The following is a 21,792-nucleotide window of genomic DNA, read 5'->3' on the forward strand; positions in this document are numbered from 1 at the left end:
GATTATGATTAGAGTCCCAGAAAGTAGCAGGAAATTTTAATGCAGATATTAACCAATCATGAGCCAACACAAGCCAATAAGGTTGTTCTGTACACAGGCAATACAGATGGTACCTGGAATGGTTTGCTTCTATTGTAGCCTCCAGGTAGGAACAGGGGTCTCTTTAAGAAACCACTGATATTTTATTCCACTATATAAGGGAATAGAGAAAGAAACAGTCCTGATTTTTTTTTTTAAACTTTTTTAATAATGTTTTAGGACCAGGGTACAAAAAAGGTTAATGCATTAATTTTTAAAAGATAAATGCACTGCAGTAAGCACATCCTACATACATAGAATATATTTCTCTATATAATATCAACACAGATATAAAATAAGTTATGCTTGTCTTGGTTTTTTCATCACAGTAGGAGCTCAGCATATATCAAGTGTCAACAAGAAGTGGAGCCATACCCCGTCCCAAATGAAAAAAGTAAAAGGGGCGAGGGGGGAAACAAATCTAAAATGGAGGGATTATTACCAAAGTAAAATCCCTGGAAATCAGAAATTTCATAGTGAATGAAAGGAAGAGTTGAACATTTCTTGGCTCAGGATGGAAGTTCTGGATGGAATAAAGAGTAATTGTCTGAGGGCTAAGCAAGGGCTCATTACCGGTATCCAGGCTATTGCTCACAAGGACACAGAAAATACAGCAAGCCCTTCCTACTGCTACATGGTGCCTCTGTACTCTTGATAATAGATGATTCATCTGACAGTGTTGGATTTTTTTTATAAGATAAGAACATGAGCTTGCGGTTTTCATTGTACACACTTCTGTGATAACAGGTAAACATATCACTTTCTCGAAATGATAAATACCATCCATTGTCCAGAAAGCTTTCAGAAGAGGAAAACACTGAGCAGTTCCGTATGACACATTCAGTGGATTATTTGAGGATGATGAAGTGGGGGAAATTCCTCCCCTCTAAACCATCTGATCTCTGCCTCTAAACATTCAACTATCTCCATGCCTTCGTCCCCTCCTTCTTTGTTTTCCTGTGGTTGTATTATCATTTGCTTGGCCATGCCCTGAGTCGGAATCTCCCACTGGTGTCAATGGGAGATACAGGTGCTCAGTAGCTTGTTGGATCTGACCCACTGTGGTTAGAGGAATTCAAGCTGCCAAATTCAGATCCAGATTTCAAAAGCAATGAAGTTTGCGTGTGTTCAGATCTGCTGTTTTGGCTGAGCCCGCCCTAATGACAGGGGCCACTTGGAAAATTCATAACTAGATCTGGATCCAGATTGCAGACACCTCTATAGACCCTGTCCATGAGGGCTTTTATCTGGGGTTTCTGTGGGGGCTCATCACTAACGGTGATGTGGTCTTTTACTTTGATCTGCAGCTCAGGGACTTTTGTGTCGCTTCTCCTTTCCCACCAGGAATTTCACAAATCTCAGGCTGTGTCTGAACCCAACTAAATAGTGTGGATAAAGTTCAGGAATGACTCTGGAGATTATCCTCAGATAACTTGTGCCTAATCCAACCCCAGAAGACACAGCCTACTTGATTCTTCCCTCCACCCCCTTCTGTCAACTTCTGCCACTGCCTCTAAGCCTTTCCTTTCCCTTCATCTTTACAGACTACACATTAGGAAGCAAGGACATTACATAGGAAGAGTTAGTTGCATGTTATTATGAGAAAGGGCAGAGCTTTTTTGTTTTGCTTTAGGTTTTCCTTTGTACATTAAAATTGTTATAAATCCAAACGTGACCTCACATCTAAAGGTATAATTTAAGTAAACGTGTCTCTGGGTCTTCTCTCTTTCCCCATCCTCCTGTGTCTCTCCGGTGACCTTCTTTTCACTCTGTCAGTTTCCTCTTGGATGGAGGGAGGAGATGGGAAGGAAGTTCATTTGGGAGCTCGTGACCTTCCAACTTGACCTTAATGAGATGATTAGCCAAGGCAAATTCCTCATCATCCAGCATCCCGTCCTTGTCGATGTCAGCCAGTTTCCATATCTTACCCAGCACGGTGTTGGGCAGCTTGGATCTCACCATCTCCCTCTTGGCATTGGCCCCAGTTATTTTACCATCGACGGGCGACAGTGTGTAAAAGATCTCATCGTACATGGGCTTGTCTCTGGCCACCACCCACTCTGCATCATCGATTCCTTCTCCCGCTCCTTCGCCGTAGCCATGTCCAAATGGGCCATGCAGGGTGCCCTCAAAGGCACCTCCCTTCACCATCTGCATGGGCCTTTGGGACTCTTCCTGGCGTACCAGCACCATGAGCTGTGCAATGTCATTGGCCAGCATGTCTTCCACTGTCTCCAGCAGTTTACTCTTCAGTGGCTGGAATTTGCTGAAATCTTGACCCTGCAGCTGATCCTTAAAGCAGGACAACAACAAAGAGAGGGTAAACTGCAAGCATTAGTAAGATTTAGCCAGGCTGCTGGGCAGGAGGTGACACAACAGCAACGCTCAGTACACCTCTTTTCTACCACAGATCCCAAAGCACTTTCAAAAAGTGGGGTAGGTAAAGATCAGGGACTCGAGTGAGGGGGACTAGAGGAGAACATGGCTCCCCCTCCTCTGCCAAAAGCAAAGGGAGAGCTCTCTTGTCCCCTTTGCTGGTGCTGGTAAAAGAGCAGTAGGTAGACAGACCCCTTCCTTCCTGGCTAGTGTGGCAAAAGCTCTCACTCCTGCTTCAATCAACTTTAACCCTTGGTAAAGATTATTATCCCCGTTTTATAGATGGGGAGAGACAAGGTGCAGAGAGGATCAGAGACTTACATAAGGACCAGGAATAGAACCTTCTTGCCAAAAGCAGGCACAAGTAGTACTATGCAGAGTACCCTCCCCGCAAGCCATGACTCCTTGACCCATTCAGCCCGACATCTGCTTCTGCGTCTCAGAGCACTTCTGCATGGCTTGCTACACCCCAGCTGGTCTCTCTGATTCTCTGCACAGCAGAGCTCCCATACCCATGCTCCACAGAGGAGGGAGGCCACTGCTGGGACATAAGAATTGTTTGTTTATATGGCTTTGATTTTAGCCATCATGAACCACAATTTCAAGACATCAAAAAGAGGCCAGTACTTTATGGCATGTACTATGAATGTACTACTCCATATTACTGTGTGGGGACATACAACCCTAGTATTACAGGGGAATGTACTATCTCATATTACAATAAAGAGAGGAACAGTTCAGTCTACATCCAAATAGTTTTAGAAGCAACTGTGACATTTCAGGAGTAATCCTTCCTTTAAAAATGCATGAGCGCCCATCTCCATTATCTTATGGAGCAAACTGAGAAAGTGCCTGAACTGAGCTATAATTTCATTCTACCCCTTGTACTTCAGGGCATAAACTGATTGCCCATGAGAATAAGGTGTGGGGGGGTTCCCCTTAAGCTCAGCATTGCACAAATGGTGGAGTATATACTTGTTTTCCTCTGACACATCAGATACCAGTCACTCTCTGCACCTGCGTTCCGGCCTTATCTGATGTGACAAACTCGACTGCCCGACTTTTCACAGCTAAGTAAAAGTGCTTAGAGCAAGTGTTACTAGTTCATCCTCTACTGAGAGAAGTCAAGTGACCTACATCTTTATCCTTCAACCTCTACTTCCTTCTTAAACAGCATCCATTTACTCCTAACAGTGGTATAAAATTCACATCTTAACAACTAATGAACTAGATCCTCCAGCTGGCTCTCAAGGACTTAAGAGTATTTTCCTCCTCTTTAAAAGAACAGCAGATTCCATCTGCTCCATAAAGATGTGGTAATAATCTTCACTATGCAACTGCTGGAAACAGGCTGCAGCCTGGATTGAAGCCCGCCAGTGGTTTGAACATCTCCAACATGGTTAGCATACACTATACGAGGACCTGATCCAGAACTCATTGAAGTCATGGAAAGGCTCCCATTGACTTACATGGCCGTTGGCGCAGGCCCCAAATGCGTAGCACAGAAAACCTGCTTGTCCTTTTAAAAACACAGAGGGATACTTTAATTGTCACATCCTCTTCCTCTACAGGAGTCTTTCTTTGCCAGAAATAAACAAGCAAGGGAGCAAAAAAAAAATAGCCCCTATTTGAATACAGAATATTATAAATATTACATTAGTAGTATTTGTGAGGCCGGGTTGGTCCTGAAAGCTGTAAGTCTGAGGTCTGAAATAAAAGGCAGAAGGAGCTAAGTAACTCACTGTAAGAGTTGTTTGTGCCATAGACTCAAGTGAAGGAGTCTTCCCTCTTGCGAGGGCGTTAACCTGCCATTGTTGAAATATCTATGTCTAAATATAGCCTGGACATAACACAGGTTTCATTTCTGCCTTACAAAAGTCCTGACACACTTGTAACAGCATCAGTTCAGCATTGCTTCTGACTGACTCCCTACAGTTGGTCAATGCTCCGGCCTTGTTATTCCAGCACTTACCTGCATCTTTCTGAGATTCGGGAAGTCTCCTGGTGAGATCTGATGCTCCCGTTCGATCCGGCTATAAATCTCCCCCAAATTGTTCACAAGCTCCTTCTTCTTATTGTCTTTACCAAACACTGATGGCATTTCCTTCTTCAGGGAGCTAATGATGTAGGCATGGACCTGACGGGCATAAAAAAGAGATGGGAAAGAAGACCAAGAAGAGCATTAATGGGTACAGCTGAACATGATCTCCAGCAGGTGGTACTCATGCATCCAAGCTTCTGAGTAAACCCTGTCCTCTCTCCCTTCCCCTTCACTGAGCTCTTTCTTTCTGCCTGCTCTTGCTGGTTATCACTGCTGCACAACACATACCATTCTGAATTGTGCGTCCTGATTGGTCTGACACAAGAACACTGTGCATGCTGGGAGATGTGTTTGAAAGTCACCTGTCATGGGGAATCGTTTTGTTTAATTTTACACCTCCCTGCAGGACAAAGCATCCTTCCAGCTAGCAATGCCAGTTGGGTTAGCAGACATCATGCACTTTGGATCTAGCTAGAGTTTAATCTTAAGATTCATACTTTCTGTGTGGCTGACTTTAATCTGAATACATAAAATGAATATCTTATGTGCAAGGATTCTGCCGACCCAAGGGAACTAATTCCACTGATGTCGACTTATATCAATGTGACTAAGGGCAGAATCTGTCTCAGTGCCTCCATTGCTAACCTGACCTACAGTACTGCGTGAGGCCATCCTTCTATTTCCTCCCCTAATAGTGTGTTATGCTGGTCCAGATATGATACAAAAGCCTGAAGTATCACATAGTCCCTCTTTCAGCTAGTGCAGGACTGTGCCCTACAGTATATTCTCAAGAGCTACATTTGGCCCAGTTCAAATAGTTCCAGTGGGTTTCCACCACTTGCTTTGAGCAACTCTTCCACAGGCTGCTACTAAGCTCAAGTATGATCTAGCAGTTTCCGTGAATTGCACTGTATCTCCTTCTCCGGTGTGCATTGTTCTTGTGGGTCTCCTCTGAGTCAGATTTGCTCTGTTAAGACTATTCAAAATTGGAAGCCAAAGGCCCAGAACTGACCAAGCGCCGATATGTGTTTTATTAAGTCTGGTGATCCAGGGTGAATTTTAAAGTTGCTACTTTAAAGCAAAGAGACTGTAAGAGATGGTGTCCATCACCTGCCACTTCCTGTGCTGACAGCCTCCCTGATATGATTGCTTTTGCTTCACCCTACTCCCACACACATTATTATAACAGCACCTCTGGGTACAGCAACAAGGGCTAGTCGCTGCTGGGACATTTGTTTTTTCATATACACAGTCCCCCTTCTCCCCACCTCCCCAGTGCAACATGATGGACAGTGGCTATGACCCAGTGAGCTGAAATAGCCAAGACCTCTCCTTCATCCTCCCCACCGTAAACTCTACAAGGCTGAGTTTCTCTGGCAAGACCCACCTTGGCCAGCCGTGCCCGCTTGATGAGATCGTTCAGCTTCCGCAGGGCTGCATTGCGGGGCAGGCTTTGAATATCCCTGAACAGGTCCTGTTCCTCGGCCTCAAACAGTTTGCGGTTGTCAGGGATCAGCAGCGGATGGGACCAGAAGGAGCCGATATAGACCCTGATCACCTCGGGCGTGTTGACGATCTTCCCCAGGGACCACATGAGGGCGCCATATACGCGCATCAGCTGCTGGGTCTCGATTTGGTCAGCCTTGTTGAGCACCACCCTCATCTTGTCCTCGTGGTTCTTCAGTGCCTTGATGACGTCAGAGAACTCGTCTGAGATGTCCAGCTTGTGGGCATCGAAGAGGAGAATGATGCGGTCGACCCGCTCTGCAAACCATTCCAACACGGCTGCAAAGTCATAACCTAATGGGGGAGGAGGAAGAGCAGAGAGACACATGGGAGACGAGAGAGGCAATGCAGTGCTGTATTCATTGACAGGCTGAGAAAGAATAGGCAGCATGCTGCAGATTGTGCAGAGCTCTGTGGGAGCCAGATAAGAGAGGTACTGGAGACATCACTCTCCCTTCCACCATATCCCTGACTCCAACATGTGTGCTTCCCACACCTCATTCTGACCAACACTATTTTGCCTATGACATGCACAGTTTCTTTTACAGACAATAGTCCTCTTCTCTGGACTGGCTATAGGGGAGCAGCCAGACAAATTTTAAAAGTCACACACACAAGAAACTGCCATGTTCAGAACTGGTGTATTCCTGCATACAGTCACATGACAGGAAAGGCTAGCCTCTTAATTACTTTTCATCAAGGTAACCCACAAAGGCTGCAGGGTTCTGGATAATTATAACCTGTACCCTGGCTGCTCTGAGGTGTATTTCTTTCTCCATATTAACAATATTTAGCCATGGCAAAATTCAGTTTGTATTTTTTTTATATAATTTTGAGGGATAATATGGATGTTTACTTTTAAACTTTTTTTTTTTTAGATCTTTATCCGTGTTTACAGTTGCAGGAAATTACAGGAGGGTATCAGACAATAATTATTTAATGATGGCAGATGTTGAGATTCAAAAAGTTAAAGCTTTCTAACTAGTAAAACAAAAACTGTCAACATGTCAAAATATACAAATATATAAATATCCTTAAATCAAACTCTAATTTAAAGTTCTCAAATAGCATTTTTTTTATGTTGCCTAGCTGTAAATGTCGATGATTATCAGTGGAAATATTTTTTCAGCAGTTTGTGTGTGTACAACGTTTACTGACATTTAATGACCTTGTCAGGACCCAAATGAAGGGCGTAGCTATAGCATCAACTCAATCATTTCCGCAGCCAGCCTTGGTTACATACCCATCTCCCCTTTTCATTTTCACAGATCATCCTGTGCTGTAGAGTGCAGGCTTTCCCATCCCTCTCTTTTCCTCCTCTCTAAACTCTTTTGTCGGTTTTTAAAAAATCTCCCCCACCTGCACGTGTTTTCCTTCTGAGTCTAGCTGTGCCTGTCAGTGCAAATGACTACAGGGAGGACTGGAATGCAGCACTCGTGCACGCTAGAGGGCTATTTATCACTCTGCTTGGCACAAATAGGAGCTGTGCTCATAAATTCCTTTGAGTGTCAAATGCAATGCAACACATCTGAGTAGAATGTAATTCCTTTGGGCTTTCCATGGCCTGCTTGAGTTAGTGAGTTTCATGATGCTGATTGCTGGAACTTCACTGGCAAAACGCAGCAAGAGATAGAAGCAGATGCCCTGCCCCAGGCATTTACTCTAGCTCTGAAATCACATTCCCTTGCCGCCGCTACGTAAGACTCGGGCATGAATGGAAAATGAGTCCCAACAGTGGAAGGGGAAACAGACAAGATAAACAGGAAAACTATTTGCTTCCATCAGATGTTTCTTCATGGGACAGGTTTCCTTCTGCCAGCTTGAGAGGCAGTCAACGGATTTATCCCAGCTCCAGGGCTGACAAGCATTTCAAATCAGCAAGTCTGATGGGGATTTTTCATCGGGTGGACTAAACTGAAAGAGATACAGGTCCTGTTGTGAACACCTCTGTGCCCAGCCCCAGCTCCACGCACTCTCTGTGGCACTTAGAGCTTAGTTACATGGGGAAATAAGATCAAGAGGGGATAAAATAGACAAGCCATTTATTCCCCCCAAGTTGCCTTTCGTAGCCAGCAGCCTCCACTGTGCTAAACGGCGCAGCTTCCTGAGCCGTTTGGCTCTGTCCACCAATGTTTTGGTGACTTCCACCCCCGCACACCTCAGATATTGGTGTTGCCTGCAAATTTGAACCTGGCCACTGAATTTATACCAACGAAAACCCTAAGGAAGCAAGATTGCATCTTCCACCGATGGAAAGATTGGTTCTGAGTCAAAAAAGCTCCCCCTGGATACCTAAGAGCATCCTACACTGGGCTACAAACCAGTGGGGCATATCATGACTTGAACACTAATAGGCTCAACTGCTGTGACAGTATATCAGCTCTGGGGAGCACCTGGGATTGCTCTGTAGCTCAGTCTTCAGCACTATTCTAGGCCATTTTGCATTCTGTACTGGCACCGCCCATGCTAACGCCAAATGAGTTCCCACCAGGCAACATAAGACTGTTTCCATCAGCCAACTTTGGAATAATCCCTTTATTGCATCCCCCTCAGCCTGTGATCTTATCAGATGTCACCAGGTAGGAGGGATCAGTTCTAAATAATAATAATAATACTTGGTACCTCTAAAGCAAGGATCTCAATGCGTTTCCAAACATTAATGAACTGAGTCTCATAACACTCCGGGGAGTGAGAGACGTTTTATCATGCCCAGTTTACAGATGTGAACACTGAGGCACAGAGAGGTTAAGTGACTTGCCCAAGGCTGCACAGTTAGTCAGTTGCAGAGTCAGAGAGGGGCACATGAGTAATGTTGAAGGAGCGGAGATGATGGTCAGGAGAGGAAGCAGCCACACTAAGCAATCAGAGTTTAGTGAGAAGTTTGAGTAGGTAGCCACTTTGGTCAGAGAGATGAAATCAAATTAGGTGGTGAGGAGTCAGGATCTAATGGATCAGACAGGACATCAACCTGGGAGCCGAAACCACCAAAGTTGAGGGCAGGAAACTGGGCAGTGAAAGAAGAGGCAAGAGGCAGTGTCGGAAAAGTGGGCAGGGAGTCAGCTGGGTATAAGTGATGGCTACATGGAGGGACAAATGGAGAAGAGTTGGATGGAGAGTTCTTTTAGAGAAGAATGAGTGAGAAGGGGGAAGAGGAAGGGCCTAGAGGTGGAAACAGGAGGAGCCCTGTGCCCTTGCCATGGCTCTTTGTCATGAATCAAGGTAGGGAGTGTGCAAAAATGCTGCAGAGACAGTGGCCGCAGGGACATGGGAATCTAGGTTTCACCTGGAGCTAGGAGAGGGAGGGAGGGAGAGCTGACGAGGTCATGGATGGTGGTGATGGTCTTTGGGGTGGAGTGGCTGTTCCAGCTGGAACAAAGGGTGGAGGCATGGGGGTGAAGTCTGAAAGGGAGGAGACAAAGGTGAGGAGGAGGACAGGAAGGCCAAGGCTTGGGCAGATGCCTCTCGAGATGAGGATTAGTGGATTTATGGGGAGAAGATAGGGTGAGGAGTATAGTTAGAGCTGGGGGGAGCAGCAGCAACAGGAGGGCAAAAGGGAAGGGAAGATGAAAACAGAAGGAGACATGATGGATCCTATATTCTTCTTCACATCTTGTCCTAACCTATTGTTTTAAGCAACTGCCCTGTTCCTCTGCAGAGGTGGCTGCATTTCAGTGATGGGTAAAGATATTCCTCTCTCCCTCTCTAGATGTACTTGTAAAGTGCATAGGAACTCTTCAGAATGACAAGGCTTATATGAATGTAACATGTCATCATTCCCAGAGCAAGGCTCACCATGATACTTACGCCCTTGCCTGTGTTTAAGGAAATAATCCAACATAGAGCTAGCAATTTAAAGCACTAACAGTGCATGAAAAATGGTGGGTGGGTGGATATGTGTGTGTTAGAGGGTAGGTCTATACTTACCTCTGGGTCCGGCGGTAAGCAATCAATCTTCTGGGATCGATCCCGGAAGTGCTCACCATCGACGCCGGTACTCCTGTTCCGCGAGAGGAATACGTGGAGTCGACGGGGGAGCCTGCCTGCCGCGTCTGGACCCGCGGTAAGTTCGAACTAAGGTACTTCGACTTCAGCTACGTTATTCACGTAGCTGAAGTTGCGTATCTTAGTTCAAAGCGGGGAGTTAGTGTGGACCAGGCCAGAGAGAGAGAGAGAGAGAAACTGGCTAGTGGAATCCTCTCACACATCTTGGATATGTAAATGTTTCCAAAGCAAAGGTACAAGTGACCACACTGCAGTGCAAGTGCTTTCTCAGTCAGGAATGATGTGTTAATGTGAACTTTATAACACTAACATTTACATTAACAAGTATTTTGAATGGAACAGAGCAATCTCTGCTTTTGTGGTGTTTATTGTAGTGGTTTCAGGGCTAAGAAGAGACATGGGGCCTGATTCTGTTCTCACAGGGTAAATCAAGAATAATTTTAACAACAGCATTTGAGTCAGATGGGTGTAAAACTTGGGGGAGATGAGCCAGTTCTCATGTTTCTAAACCGAACCCACGTTCCTGGCAACAGGCTGTTTATTTCTACACAAAATATAATTGCTACTTTCTTTAAGTGTTATATCTCATAGTTTGTACCAGCCAGACTAAGCATTTCTTGGTACTTGGAACCACATTTTGAAAAGAGTTCAAAGTGAAATTTTTAAGTGCTCAGCACCCACAACTGGGACCACATTTTCAGAAGAGCGAATTTCCCATTTAGGCACATAAATAAGCTCCAGATTTTCAAAAGCGTTCAGCATCCAGCAGCTCCTATCATGACACTTGTGGCCAGGTCTCTCTTGAAAATCTGATCCCATTTATGAATATTGACTTCTGAAAATCTGGCCCCAACTGAGAGATGCTGAGGCCTTGGAAAAATCTAGCCCTTAATGACTATCTGCAGTAAGAACCTTCGCTCCTCCAGCCACAGCTACTGACAACTTCGAAATACCTTCACCATCAATCATTATTCAGTGCATTGAAAGAAAAAGTGATCTGCTTAAATACTGTGAATTGATTTAAAATCTGATTCATAAATATGGTAGAACATTCCCTGATTAATAAATGAGACACTTAGAAAACATCTATAAGTCACTATGGTTATAAAAATAAAATATCTTACAGAAACCTATTAGGAATTAAAATGTTTTATTTCAAAAATGCAACATTTGCCTTTCTGCTGTTGGTGGAAACACAACACAACTGCAGCATTTCCATCACTGAGCATTCAAGATTCACGAGTAAGGCCATGAAAAAAAATCATGAGACTGGCTTAAAAATCATGAGACATTAAAAATAAATCTTGGGTTCTTTTTATTTGTTCTGGTTTCTGAGCCTTTAGTGTTACGCTCAGGTCACATTTTCAAGTTTTTCTCTGCAACTAGGATGGTTACAACTTGCTTTTTTTAAAAAGAAACCTGAGTTGCATGCAATCATATGACTCCAGGAGCAGAGGCATTTGGTGAAACCCAAATATTGTGATAATATTACAAGAGCTGGCAATGCTGTAACAGCATTGTGCTAATGGATGAGAATGAGGAAGCTGAAATTGACCAATGTAGTTTCATCCTGCGAGTTGAGTGAAATGCAAAATGTAAGCAAACAGCATCTGTGGTGAAGACTAGGCACGGGTTTAAAATTCTTCCCTTTTTAATTTTGGTTATCACACTGTTCTTGATATTACATAAGAACATAAGAACAGCCCTACTGGATCAGACCAAGGGTCCATCTAGCCCAGTATCCTGTCTTCTGACAGTGGCCAATGCCAGGTGCCCTAGAGGGAATGAACAGAACAGGTAATCATCAAATGAGCCATACCCTGTCGCTCATTCCCAGCTTCTGGCAAACAGAGGCTAGGGACACCATTCCTGTTCATCCTGGCTAATAGCCATTGATGGACCTATCTCCCATGAACTTATCTAGTTCTTTTTTGAACCCTGTTATGGCCTTCACAACATCCTCTGGCAAGGAGTTCCACAGGTTGACTGTGCGTTGTGTGAAGAAATATTTTTTTATTTGCTTTAAAACTGCTGCCTAATAATTTCATTCAGTGACCCCTAGTTCTTGTGTTATGAGAAAGAGTAAACAACACTTCCTTATCTACTTTCTCTATACCAGTCATGATTTTATAGACCTCTACCATATCCCCCCTTAGTCATCTCTTTTCCAAGCTGAAAAGTCCCAGTCTTATTAATCTCTCCTCATATGGAAGCCGTTCCTACCCCTAATCATTTTTGTTGCCCTTTTCTGAACCTTTTCCAATTCCAGTATATCTCTTGAGATGGGGCGACCACATCTGCACACAGTATTCAAGATGTGGGCATACCATGGATTTATATAGAGGCAATATGATATTTTCTGTCATATTATCTATCCCTTTCTTAACTATTCCCAGCATTCTGTTTGCTTTTTTGACTGCTGCTGTACATTGAGTGTACGTTTTCAGAGAACTATCCACAATGACTCCAAGATCTCTTCCTTGAGTGGTAACAGCTAATTTAGACCCCATCATTTTATATGTATAGTTGGGATTATGTTTTCCAATATGCATTACTTTACATTTATCAACATTAAATTTAATCTGCCATTTTGTTGCCCAATCACCCAGTTTTGAGAGATCCTTTTGTAGCTTTTCGCAGTCTGCCTGGGTCTTAACTATCTTTAGTAATTTTGTATCATACTGGTAAAGAAATATTGGTAAAGAAACTTTTTGTAAAATTAGTTTCATGTTGATAGTGTCCATTTAACTTAATTTTTCATGCAGGATAGGAGGTGAAAAGCCCTCTGGCTGCTCTCCTTTCTGCTCCAAGCACAGACATTACAGGCAGAACCTGTAGTCACATAAGATTGCTATTGATTTCAACTTTACACTGTACCATGAAAATACAGGACTCTCTTGGACAGACTTGCTTCTAAAAAGAATGACTTTGCCCCGCATTTGTCATCACTGAGACTTATTCTTCATAAGAGAGACATCTGGGCTAGAATATACATTTCCTTGGCTGTGCAGATCCCTGGGCTGGACTTGAGCCAGCAAAAATGGACATGGCTAAATTCATATGTTGGAAATGAAACCTAAAGCCAGTTTAGCAGCTCTCATCCTTTATCTCCAGGCTAGGCTCTCAGGGCTTGTCTACATTACCCACAGGATCGATGGGCAGTGATCGATCCAGCAGGGGTTGATTTATCGTGTCTAGACTAGACACGATAAATTGACCACGGAGCGCTCTCCCGTCAACTCTGGGGTACTCCACCGGAGCGAGAGGTGCAGGCGGAGTCGACAGGGGAGCGTCAGCTGTCAACTCACCGCAGTGAAGACACTGTGGTGAGTAGATCTAAGTACATCGACTCCAGCTACCTTATTCATGTAGCTGAAGTTGCGGAACTTAGACTGATCACCCACTCCTCCCCCCCAGTGTAGACCAGGCCTCACACTCAACTGCTAGTGCGGGAAGAAAAGCAGACTGGCTTGAAGGATTTTCACTAGGAGAAGATTTCATTCACACAAGAACTCAGATTTCTGGATGTCTATTCAACCCTTACCTCAACCAGGAGCCCAATACAGCCCAGCCAGAACACCATTGCATTCAGTGGAATTCCATTTGCTTAGCTGAGGGTCTATCTTTAGGCCAGTGTGAAGCTGTCAATCATTGGTTAGCAAAGTGTGCAATGCTTAGCCCTCCAGTGCTGCACTGCTATAGCAGAGGATGAGTAATTGTTATCAGAGGATTATTGGCTTATTTAGGAGTGTGATGCAGTTTACTGCTCCGTGCAGGGCATCACTGCAAAATAAACAGAGGCAGCATGGCCTAGTGCTTTGCACATAGGGGCAAGGAGGCAGAAGCCTCTGACTCCTGGTCCCTACTCTGTTACCGAGTCGTTGTGTGACATGGCACAAGCTGCACCCTCCCCCCTTGTGTCACAGTTATTCCCATTTTACAGGTGCGCATAAAACTCCCCTCCCAGGAGCGTGGTGAGGATTAGTTATGCAATATCTGAACAACGCTTTGAAGAGACAAAGCATTCAGTATTATTATCAAATGATCAAAGCGGCCAAGACTACAAAGCGACCGCTGCTTTGGTAAGAATACCTCCATACAGGCATCTACGCAGACTGCTATACCCCTCCTCTTGAGCTGGAGGAAATAAAAGAAAGGGGAAGGAAACGGAGTGAGAGACAGAGCTAGATAATGACAAATGCTTTAAACGTGGACACCGATACCCATCTCAGCAAGGGAAAGAAATGACCACTCTTCTCATGCCCAGGAGAGTCCAGAGCAGTGAAGGGATGCCCTGTGCTGTGGCTTCCAGGCAACACTTCCCTCAGGTTCTTTATATCAAGCCACCTTTTACCTCTCAGTGACGTAGCTCCACCCCTGAAGCACAGCAGCATTGACCCTAGTGATCCCTAGGCAAGGAGCGTGCTATGCTCCAGGAGCGGAACAGGGCAGATCGCTATAGGCAGCTCATCAGCAAAGTTCGGCGCCTTTCTCTGTGTAATTTCCCTCTGGCACTCAGCCTTCTGACTTTGGCCCTGTTCTGCTCGGCAGCACGAGCAATGGAGTTCTAACTGCACACTTAGATGCCCCGGACCTTTGCACTGACAGACAGTATGGGCCGTCAGCTCCTCAGCGTCCTGCACTTGTCTGTTCCTACATCCAGATTCTCAAGGACCCTCAGGACTTTCTTTTGGAGGGTGACCACTGGTAACGTTAGCACCTAAGGAGAGCATTGGCTTGGAGCTTTCTGTTTACCCATAGCACAGCTGCAGCGTGGGCTGTGATACTGCACGCCTGCATGCCTCATCCCTACTTGGGAGGGACCACCCCCAGGAGTGGGTGAGGTGTCTAGTCTCCAGGCTCTCTCAACTGAGACTGTCAGCAAGGGGGCAGTTAGTGCTAACATGTGCTGGTGTTCTGAGGGGTCACCTGCCTACTGGAAATGGACTGTGTCCCCCCATTTGACAGTGGCTGTTCAGTAGTCTAGCAGACAGCAGTGAGTTTTGGTCAACGTGACCCTTCGCTGGGTTCAAATTAGTGAGAGGCTCCATACCTCACACTCAGTCCCCTGGGCCATGCAGACACCAATGTATACTGATTCTGCCTTGAACCAGTGTGTCCCTGCGGCACCCAAGACTCCCTGAACCATTGGGACAGGGATTATTTCTATGCTTCTTTTCTGAGGACTAGTGGAAACATGCCAGGCCCCTGTGGGTTAAACCGCTTCAACACAGCATGCAGGAGTCTCCTAGTGTAGTTCTAGTCTCCGTTTCCCAATAATGCCCGCTCCGCATCAGTGGGAGAAGGAGATCTATAGATGCCAGCTAGATGATGCTAGCTGGAAGGAGAGCCCCTAGCTTTAAGGATTTAAAAAATAAAATAAAACGCTGATTTAGTTCATTCAAGGGGAGAAATAAATCAGCTGCATCTTACGTATTTCACCACCCCTATTATCAGCCTTATTTTCCCCTTCAAATAGTTTTCAAATATTGGGATCCATGGAAGCTGCCCCTTCAGGACCCTACACCACAGGTACGCTGGGGCGAGGAAAGCAAGGCTTCATAGTTGTTATGAGTGAGCTCCCCGAAAGAAAGCCATTCCTTCCCCGCTCCTAGCTATTTTGAAGTCTCAGCTAAGACACTTCAAGGTCTCCACTGGGAAACATCTGTCAGACATTTGTCTCAATTAGGTGCCCAAGTGAAATCTCAGTGAGCTGGCAAGGTGTGTGTGTGTGGGGGGGGAAAGCATTTTGCTATGTCAGCAATTCCTGGCACTTTCCCATTCTCTTCCCAGAAACCACACTGCTGCTCCATCCGCCTCTGACAGCAGCTTGCTAATGAGAGCAACAGGCTAGCCAGGTGGGTGGGGCCAGCCTCCCCACCTCTTCTTGTTTCTTCTCCATCATAGTTGGGAGTTAAAATTCCTCTTTTCAAAGATGGCTTCCTTGAGAAGAGCTGTGAATCATAGAATATCAGGGTTGGAAGGGACCTCAGGAGGTCATCTAGTCCAACCCCCTGCTCAAAGCAGGACCAATCCCCAACTAAATCATCCCAGCCAGGGCTTTGTCAAGCCTGACCTTAAAAACCTCTAAGGAAGGAGATTCCATCACCTCCCTAGGTAACCCATTCCAGTGCTTCACCACCCTCCTAGTGAAAAAGTTTTTCCTAAGTTTTTCATGTGGGCAGCCTCTTCCCTCATGCATCACACCCCGACCCCTTTAGACCCTTTCTGTGCTGCAAAGCAGATCCTTCGGTGGTGCAAGTCACCATCAGGCCATTGATTTCAACAGAGCTACACTTATTTACACTAGTGGAGGATCTGGCCCTACAACCCTAACCAGGTCATTGTACAACCTGCTACAAGATGAATGTAGACACAACCCAGCCATATCCCCATAATTTAGCTAAAGCCTCAGAGGGTCCTGGATTTTAATTCAGTTATGGGGACATTAGGTCTCGTCTACACTGTACCCTCTGATTAGGTGGTGGTCAGGGGACAACCACGTTGTCACTGCTTCCCTTGACTTGGTTACGATTTTAGTGTAGAAAGGGCTTTGGCGTGTGGGACAATTAGCTGCTCAAACAGGGTCCCATGTGCTGAAGCAGTCCTCTAGACTGTAATCTGCAAACGGGTACTGCGTGAACAACTCACACAATGCTCCAAGCAAGAGAGCTCCCATTATGCTGCCTGCCATAGCTAAGATGGGGGAATAGGACACAGAGTATGTCTACACTGCAGTCAGAGTAACCCACGCTAGCTGTACCCTGGGCAGCATGGGCTAGCTACTCGAGTACATACACAGGCTCCTGGGTGGGGTTGTACAGCCTGCAATGTCACGGTTTTACTGCTGTTATTATTCAAGCGAGCTTGGAAATATCCACAATACTGCAGTCACATCTCTGATTGCAGCGTAGACACACCCTCAGAGGCACATAGAAAAGCACTGGGGAAATTTACAGCAGAGATTGCAGAAAACACTGGTACATTTTGCTACAGGATATTGTCTGTGTATCTTATACCTCTGTTGGTTTTTTAACTGAGAACTTGCTACTGGGTGTCAGCAAAAAGCATTAAACCTTGTTCATTGCAGAGTTGATTACTCAATGACAAGAGAAAGTGAAATGCACAAGAAAAGCCCTATTTATGGGATGGAGACGAGTGTAATATTAGAAAAGGCATTCAGGGCATCAGAAACATTAGGGGAAGGGTATGCATTAAGGTGAGGGAGAGGGATTAGCAAGGCCTGCATTGAGATTTAATTAGCAAGCATTAAAACATGACTTTCACAAACATTTATTTTTTCAGACCTGTGTTTGGGGTTGTCGGTATCGCTTACTAGGTTATTCATCCTAATGCCTGCATAGCGCTTTCTGTCATCAAGACACTCTGCAGACATGAACTGCTGTATCACCATAATCTCAGGAAATGCAAGTGTCACCAATCCCACTTGACAGACGAAGAAACAGATTCTGAGATGTTATGGCCAAAACATTGAAGACTATCCACTCTTTTTGGGTGCCTAAGATGAGGCATCTGCATGTCTCAAGCTGGGCTCCCAAAAATGAAGACACCCAAAATGAGTGGACACTTTTGACATTTCTGTCCTCAATGATTCCCCCAAGATCACATAGTAAGGGGTAGAGGGGCAGAGCGGGGGTTAGCACAAAGGAGTCCTGAATACCATTAAAACACATTGCTCTCTTGCCACTCTCTGCTTTGAGTCAGGTCAGACACCTGACAGTTACAGCCCGCACTCCTGCTGAATGCCCACCCAGAACCTGCAGTGCAGAAAATAAAATAAAATAAAAAATGGTGAGGAAATTACCAGGCGACCAGACCTTCTCAAGCCTCAGAAAAGTTCAGCTTAGGTTCCAGGTCAATGCCTATTCCATTTGTATCAGTTCTCCCATCTCTGCTTGGGTGAGATGCAATTAATTCAGTCCCTGTTGGCAGCCCATTCTGGGACCATTTCCGGTACCATACTGCACACTAAGTCCAATATTAGATCAATATGACCATAAGGTAACTCTGAAGACTCCCATTATGGTTACCTACCTCTTGAGTTTTAATAGTTTGAAAAGAAACTCTGAATACTGGTCTCTATTTGTGTCTCCAAGCCAGAAGATGGCCTAGCCCTTACCTCGGCTAATTCTTTGCTTCTCTCCTGAAAGGATCCCTGGAGTATCGATCACACTGATGCTCTCTAGAACTGGATTGGGCAGCTGGGCACATACAAATCTGTGTAAAAAGAAGGGGAAAAAATCTGGTGATAAATTGATACCTCAGGATGTATGATTCAGCTCCTCGTCTCATTTACTCTGCGGTAAATCCAGAACTCTGTTGATATCAGTGGAGTTCCTCTGGATTTACACAGGTGGAAATAAGCCAGAATCTAGTCCCTTCTTATGCTTATTTGGCTCTTCTGGAAAATATTTTTATGTTCACTCTGTTATGCGGCACTTTTTCCATGTGGGCCCCAAATGTAGGTTGCTAAAGAAAAACAATGTGCAAATCCCAATGTGGAGAAATCTATTTTCTTTTGCTGTTTAGATTGCAGTGAGAAAGGATTTTTGTTTTTCTTCCTGTAAACATTCCCCTGCAGGGTTCTGGACTCAACTGAGCTGAAACAGCAACACATCTGAAAAAGCAACAGCATAGTGCTAATGCCAGGAAACCCAAAAGCAGAGCTGGCTATAAACGGAAAGCAAAACTGACCATTCTAACCTCACTGATGAGAAAGCCAAAAGAAGACCAAAAGCATACACTGTTATTTATCTTGTTGGCCCATGGTAGCATTGCATGGGTGCCCCTTTCGCAATCATATCACAAGGGAGGGGAGTTGTGTGTGGGCAATGCGCAAGGCAGTGGAAATTGGCATGAGAAGTAACAGCCATGCATTGTCATGGGAGGAAGCAGCAGCACCAGAAGAACTTTTGGCCCAACCCAGAAGTAAATTTGGCACACCGGACGGCTGGGTGCAGTCAGGATGGGGGAACACAGTCCAACAGTGCTGCTGAAGTCACTGTGGCATCCAGGGCCGGCTCCAGGCACCAGCCCTCCAAGCATGTGCTTGGGGCGGCACCTGGAGGGGGGCGGCGCTCACCCGGGGAGAGCGGTGCCACGGCCGGGCTCGCCGCCCTCCCTCGGCGCTCTGGCCGGCCAGGGAGAGTGGGGCCGCCCTCCCCCGGCGCTCCGGCTGGCCGGTGAAAGCGGGGCCACGGCCGGGCTCTCTGCCCTCCTCCTGGCGCTCCGGCTGGGCTCGCCGCCCTCCCCTGGCGCTCACCAGGGGAGAGCGGGGTCGCGGCCGGGCTCGCTGCCTTCCCCTGGCACTCCGGCCAGCTGGGGAGAGCGGGGCCGTGGCTGGGCTCGGCGCCCTCCCCTGCCACGCTCCCCGCCGGGGACCAAGGAGCGGCGGGAGGCTTTTTTGCCTGGGGCGACAAAAAAGCCAGAGCTGGCCCTGGTGGCATCTGGACAAACTAGTGTCACTGCTATCGGTTGTTTCTTCAATACCTTTTCACTCTGAAGTATGACACAGTCGTTTTTTATAGGAATGGGCTTAGACATCTGGCAATGGGAGTCCCACAAACTTCTGCCCCACATGGTTAGGGATTTCAGTTCAAACACTACCCCAACTTGGCAAGTGGGCATTTCTCACTGCATAATTGTTAGCTAACAAAACCGGAGTATTCAGCAGCATTTCTGGCGTGGCTTTCTCACTGCATAGCTTACGTATCAACAGGGCAGTCAGCACTAGAAAGACCCATTAGGACATGTAGCCCATCCTCTACCAAGACAGGATTGTTCCCTGCAGTATATGCCTGAGTACTCTGTCAGGGCTAGTTTTAAATGACCCATGCAATGGGACTTTCAGCACTTTCCTTGGAGAAGCTATTCCACAGAGGAGATCAGTTCTGAGGCCAGAAGAAGGGGATTTAATAAAATGCCAGTACAAGTAATTGCATCCTGGCTGCTCTTGAAATCCTGCCGTCATTTCCAGTGGGATAAGTTATGCCTCACTAAAACTTTGTGCGGGCAACTGTTCTGTGCCAGCAATAGATGTTCCACTGCAGAGATGGTTGTGTCTCAGTAGTTACGTAGCTGGGAGGGAGGGGTTGAGCTGAAACCATTTTATTTACTAGCACACTCACCTCAGGTACCACTTTCACTGGAAAAAAAAAAAAGGGCAAAAAGTAGGCCTGTCTGTTAAATATTAAGGGTTCTCTGCATCACTTGGAGGCAGCCACAATGTATTTTCCACAGTGTAGTTGCTATGATTCCACTGCTAAAGTGATCAATGAAACCAGAGTTTAAAATGTGGTTATACCAGGGAAAGGAACCACATACAAGTGCCACCTTCTTCCTCCACAGATAATGCTTGATTAGTTGTGCTTAGCACTTCACATGCTTAATGAGACATAGCGCAGCCCCCTAGAGCATACAATCTAATTCCCATCACTGTGGAAACCAGGATGGGGTTAAACACTTTCTCTGGGAAAGCAGGGCTGCTAGATCTGGTGGAAAGGGCTGGCAGGTGTGGCTTGTCAGACTTTGAGACTGAGAGGAGCAACTGACAGCTGTGCTAGGGTGGGCGTGAAGCAGCCTATAAAAGGGAAGCAGCGGGGTATGAGGAGGAGATTCTCCTCAGGCCGTGGCTGTTATAGTCCTAGGCTGAGGGGAGAGTAACTGTGGAAGTTAAGGCCTGCTAGGACCCAAGAGGATCAAATTATCATGGCAGGGCTATTTCTGTTTTGTTTGGACACAGCGGTGAGGTGGAAAGCAGCTGCCCTGTAATTGGTTCATGCCTTGGGACCTAAGGTTAGAGGGAACCATGCCTGGGCTGGGCTGTTTTCTCAGGACTGAGTCTACAATGTTTCTTTTGGTTCCTTGCTGTTTCTCTGCTGGGTTTTGATCTGCCTTCAAGGAGGTGTGACTGCAACTCCATCTGCCACCCCCTCTCTATCCAGAGAGTAAGAACACTCCTTTGATGGTGGAGAAAGAAAGGGAGGCTGGATTCTGTTCTGGCCCAGGCATTGTTAGCTCAATTCCAGCTGCAGGGCCAAACCCATGTGAAGACAGTAGGGATTGCATAATTGTTTCATACGTGGGGGGCAGACTAGCTTACAGAGTGTCTCTTACTGTTGACAATACACAAACAAGGAGACCTAGTTTGGCCAATGGTGTAAACTTGATGTGAAAGTGATGGGCCAGATTTTTGGTCCTGCTCCATGCACTTTGTGCCATTCAAGTTGCCCTAGATGTGGGCACTGCCTATACCTTCTCTGCTGGGGATACTTCCAAGAGTCTGGGAGCCCCAGCTGATACAAAGTGTGTGTGTGTGTCTCCCTCACTTCAGTCCCCATGGCATGGCATGGTCAAGGAGGGGCCAGAGCATGATTTTGCCTCAGCAATTCCCAGCTGGTGGAGGGTCCTGCAGATGGTGCTCTGTAGAAACTGAGAGCAACAGTTGTTACCTACTTACCCCATCTCTGCTGTGGGAGCTGAATGCAGCAGAAAACCTGGTCCAATACAACAACAAAAATGAACCCCTATGACAGTGGTCCCCAAACTTTTTACCTCATGTACCCCATTTCTCCTGTCATGGCTCTGGCTTGGGGTGAGGGGGAAAGGGGATGTGGTAAGGTGGCTAAAGCTGGCAGGCAGGGACTTGTGGGGCTCCCTCCCTGCCACTTGTGGGGACTGGCCTTGACCCCAGCTGTGCCCCCCCAAGCATTTCTCTGTGCTCCCCTCAGTTTGGGGACCTCTGCCCTATGATGTCATGCTGATACCAC

General features: G+C 46.1%; 1 protein-coding gene across 2 annotated transcripts in view; it reads right to left on the reverse strand.

Moving 5' to 3' along the window:
* Nucleotides 1-235: 235 nt before the first annotated feature.
* EHD3 (EH domain containing 3) overlaps nucleotides 236-21,792 on the reverse strand; it is a 35,477-nt gene continuing 13,920 nt past the window's right edge. The window contains exons 3-7 of one of the 2 annotated variants that reach the window (XM_034764733.1): nucleotides 18,144-18,241; nucleotides 14,096-14,140; nucleotides 5,883-6,295; nucleotides 4,427-4,591; nucleotides 236-2,370 (exon numbers count right to left, since the gene is read on the reverse strand). In XM_034764733.1, the coding sequence (XP_034620624.1) occupies nucleotides 1,843-2,370; nucleotides 4,427-4,591; nucleotides 5,883-6,295; nucleotides 14,096-14,140; nucleotides 18,144-18,241 (1,249 nt within the window). In that variant the 3' untranslated portion in view covers nucleotides 236-1,842. The remainder of the gene's footprint in view (nucleotides 2,371-4,426; nucleotides 4,592-5,882; nucleotides 6,296-14,095; nucleotides 14,141-18,143; nucleotides 18,242-21,792) is intronic. The other variant, XM_034764734.1, reaches the window with a different exon arrangement.

This window comes from Trachemys scripta, chromosome 3 (genome assembly GCF_013100865.1).
Source record: "Trachemys scripta elegans isolate TJP31775 chromosome 3, CAS_Tse_1.0, whole genome shotgun sequence".
Taxonomy (NCBI): domain Eukaryota; kingdom Metazoa; phylum Chordata; order Testudines; family Emydidae; genus Trachemys; species Trachemys scripta.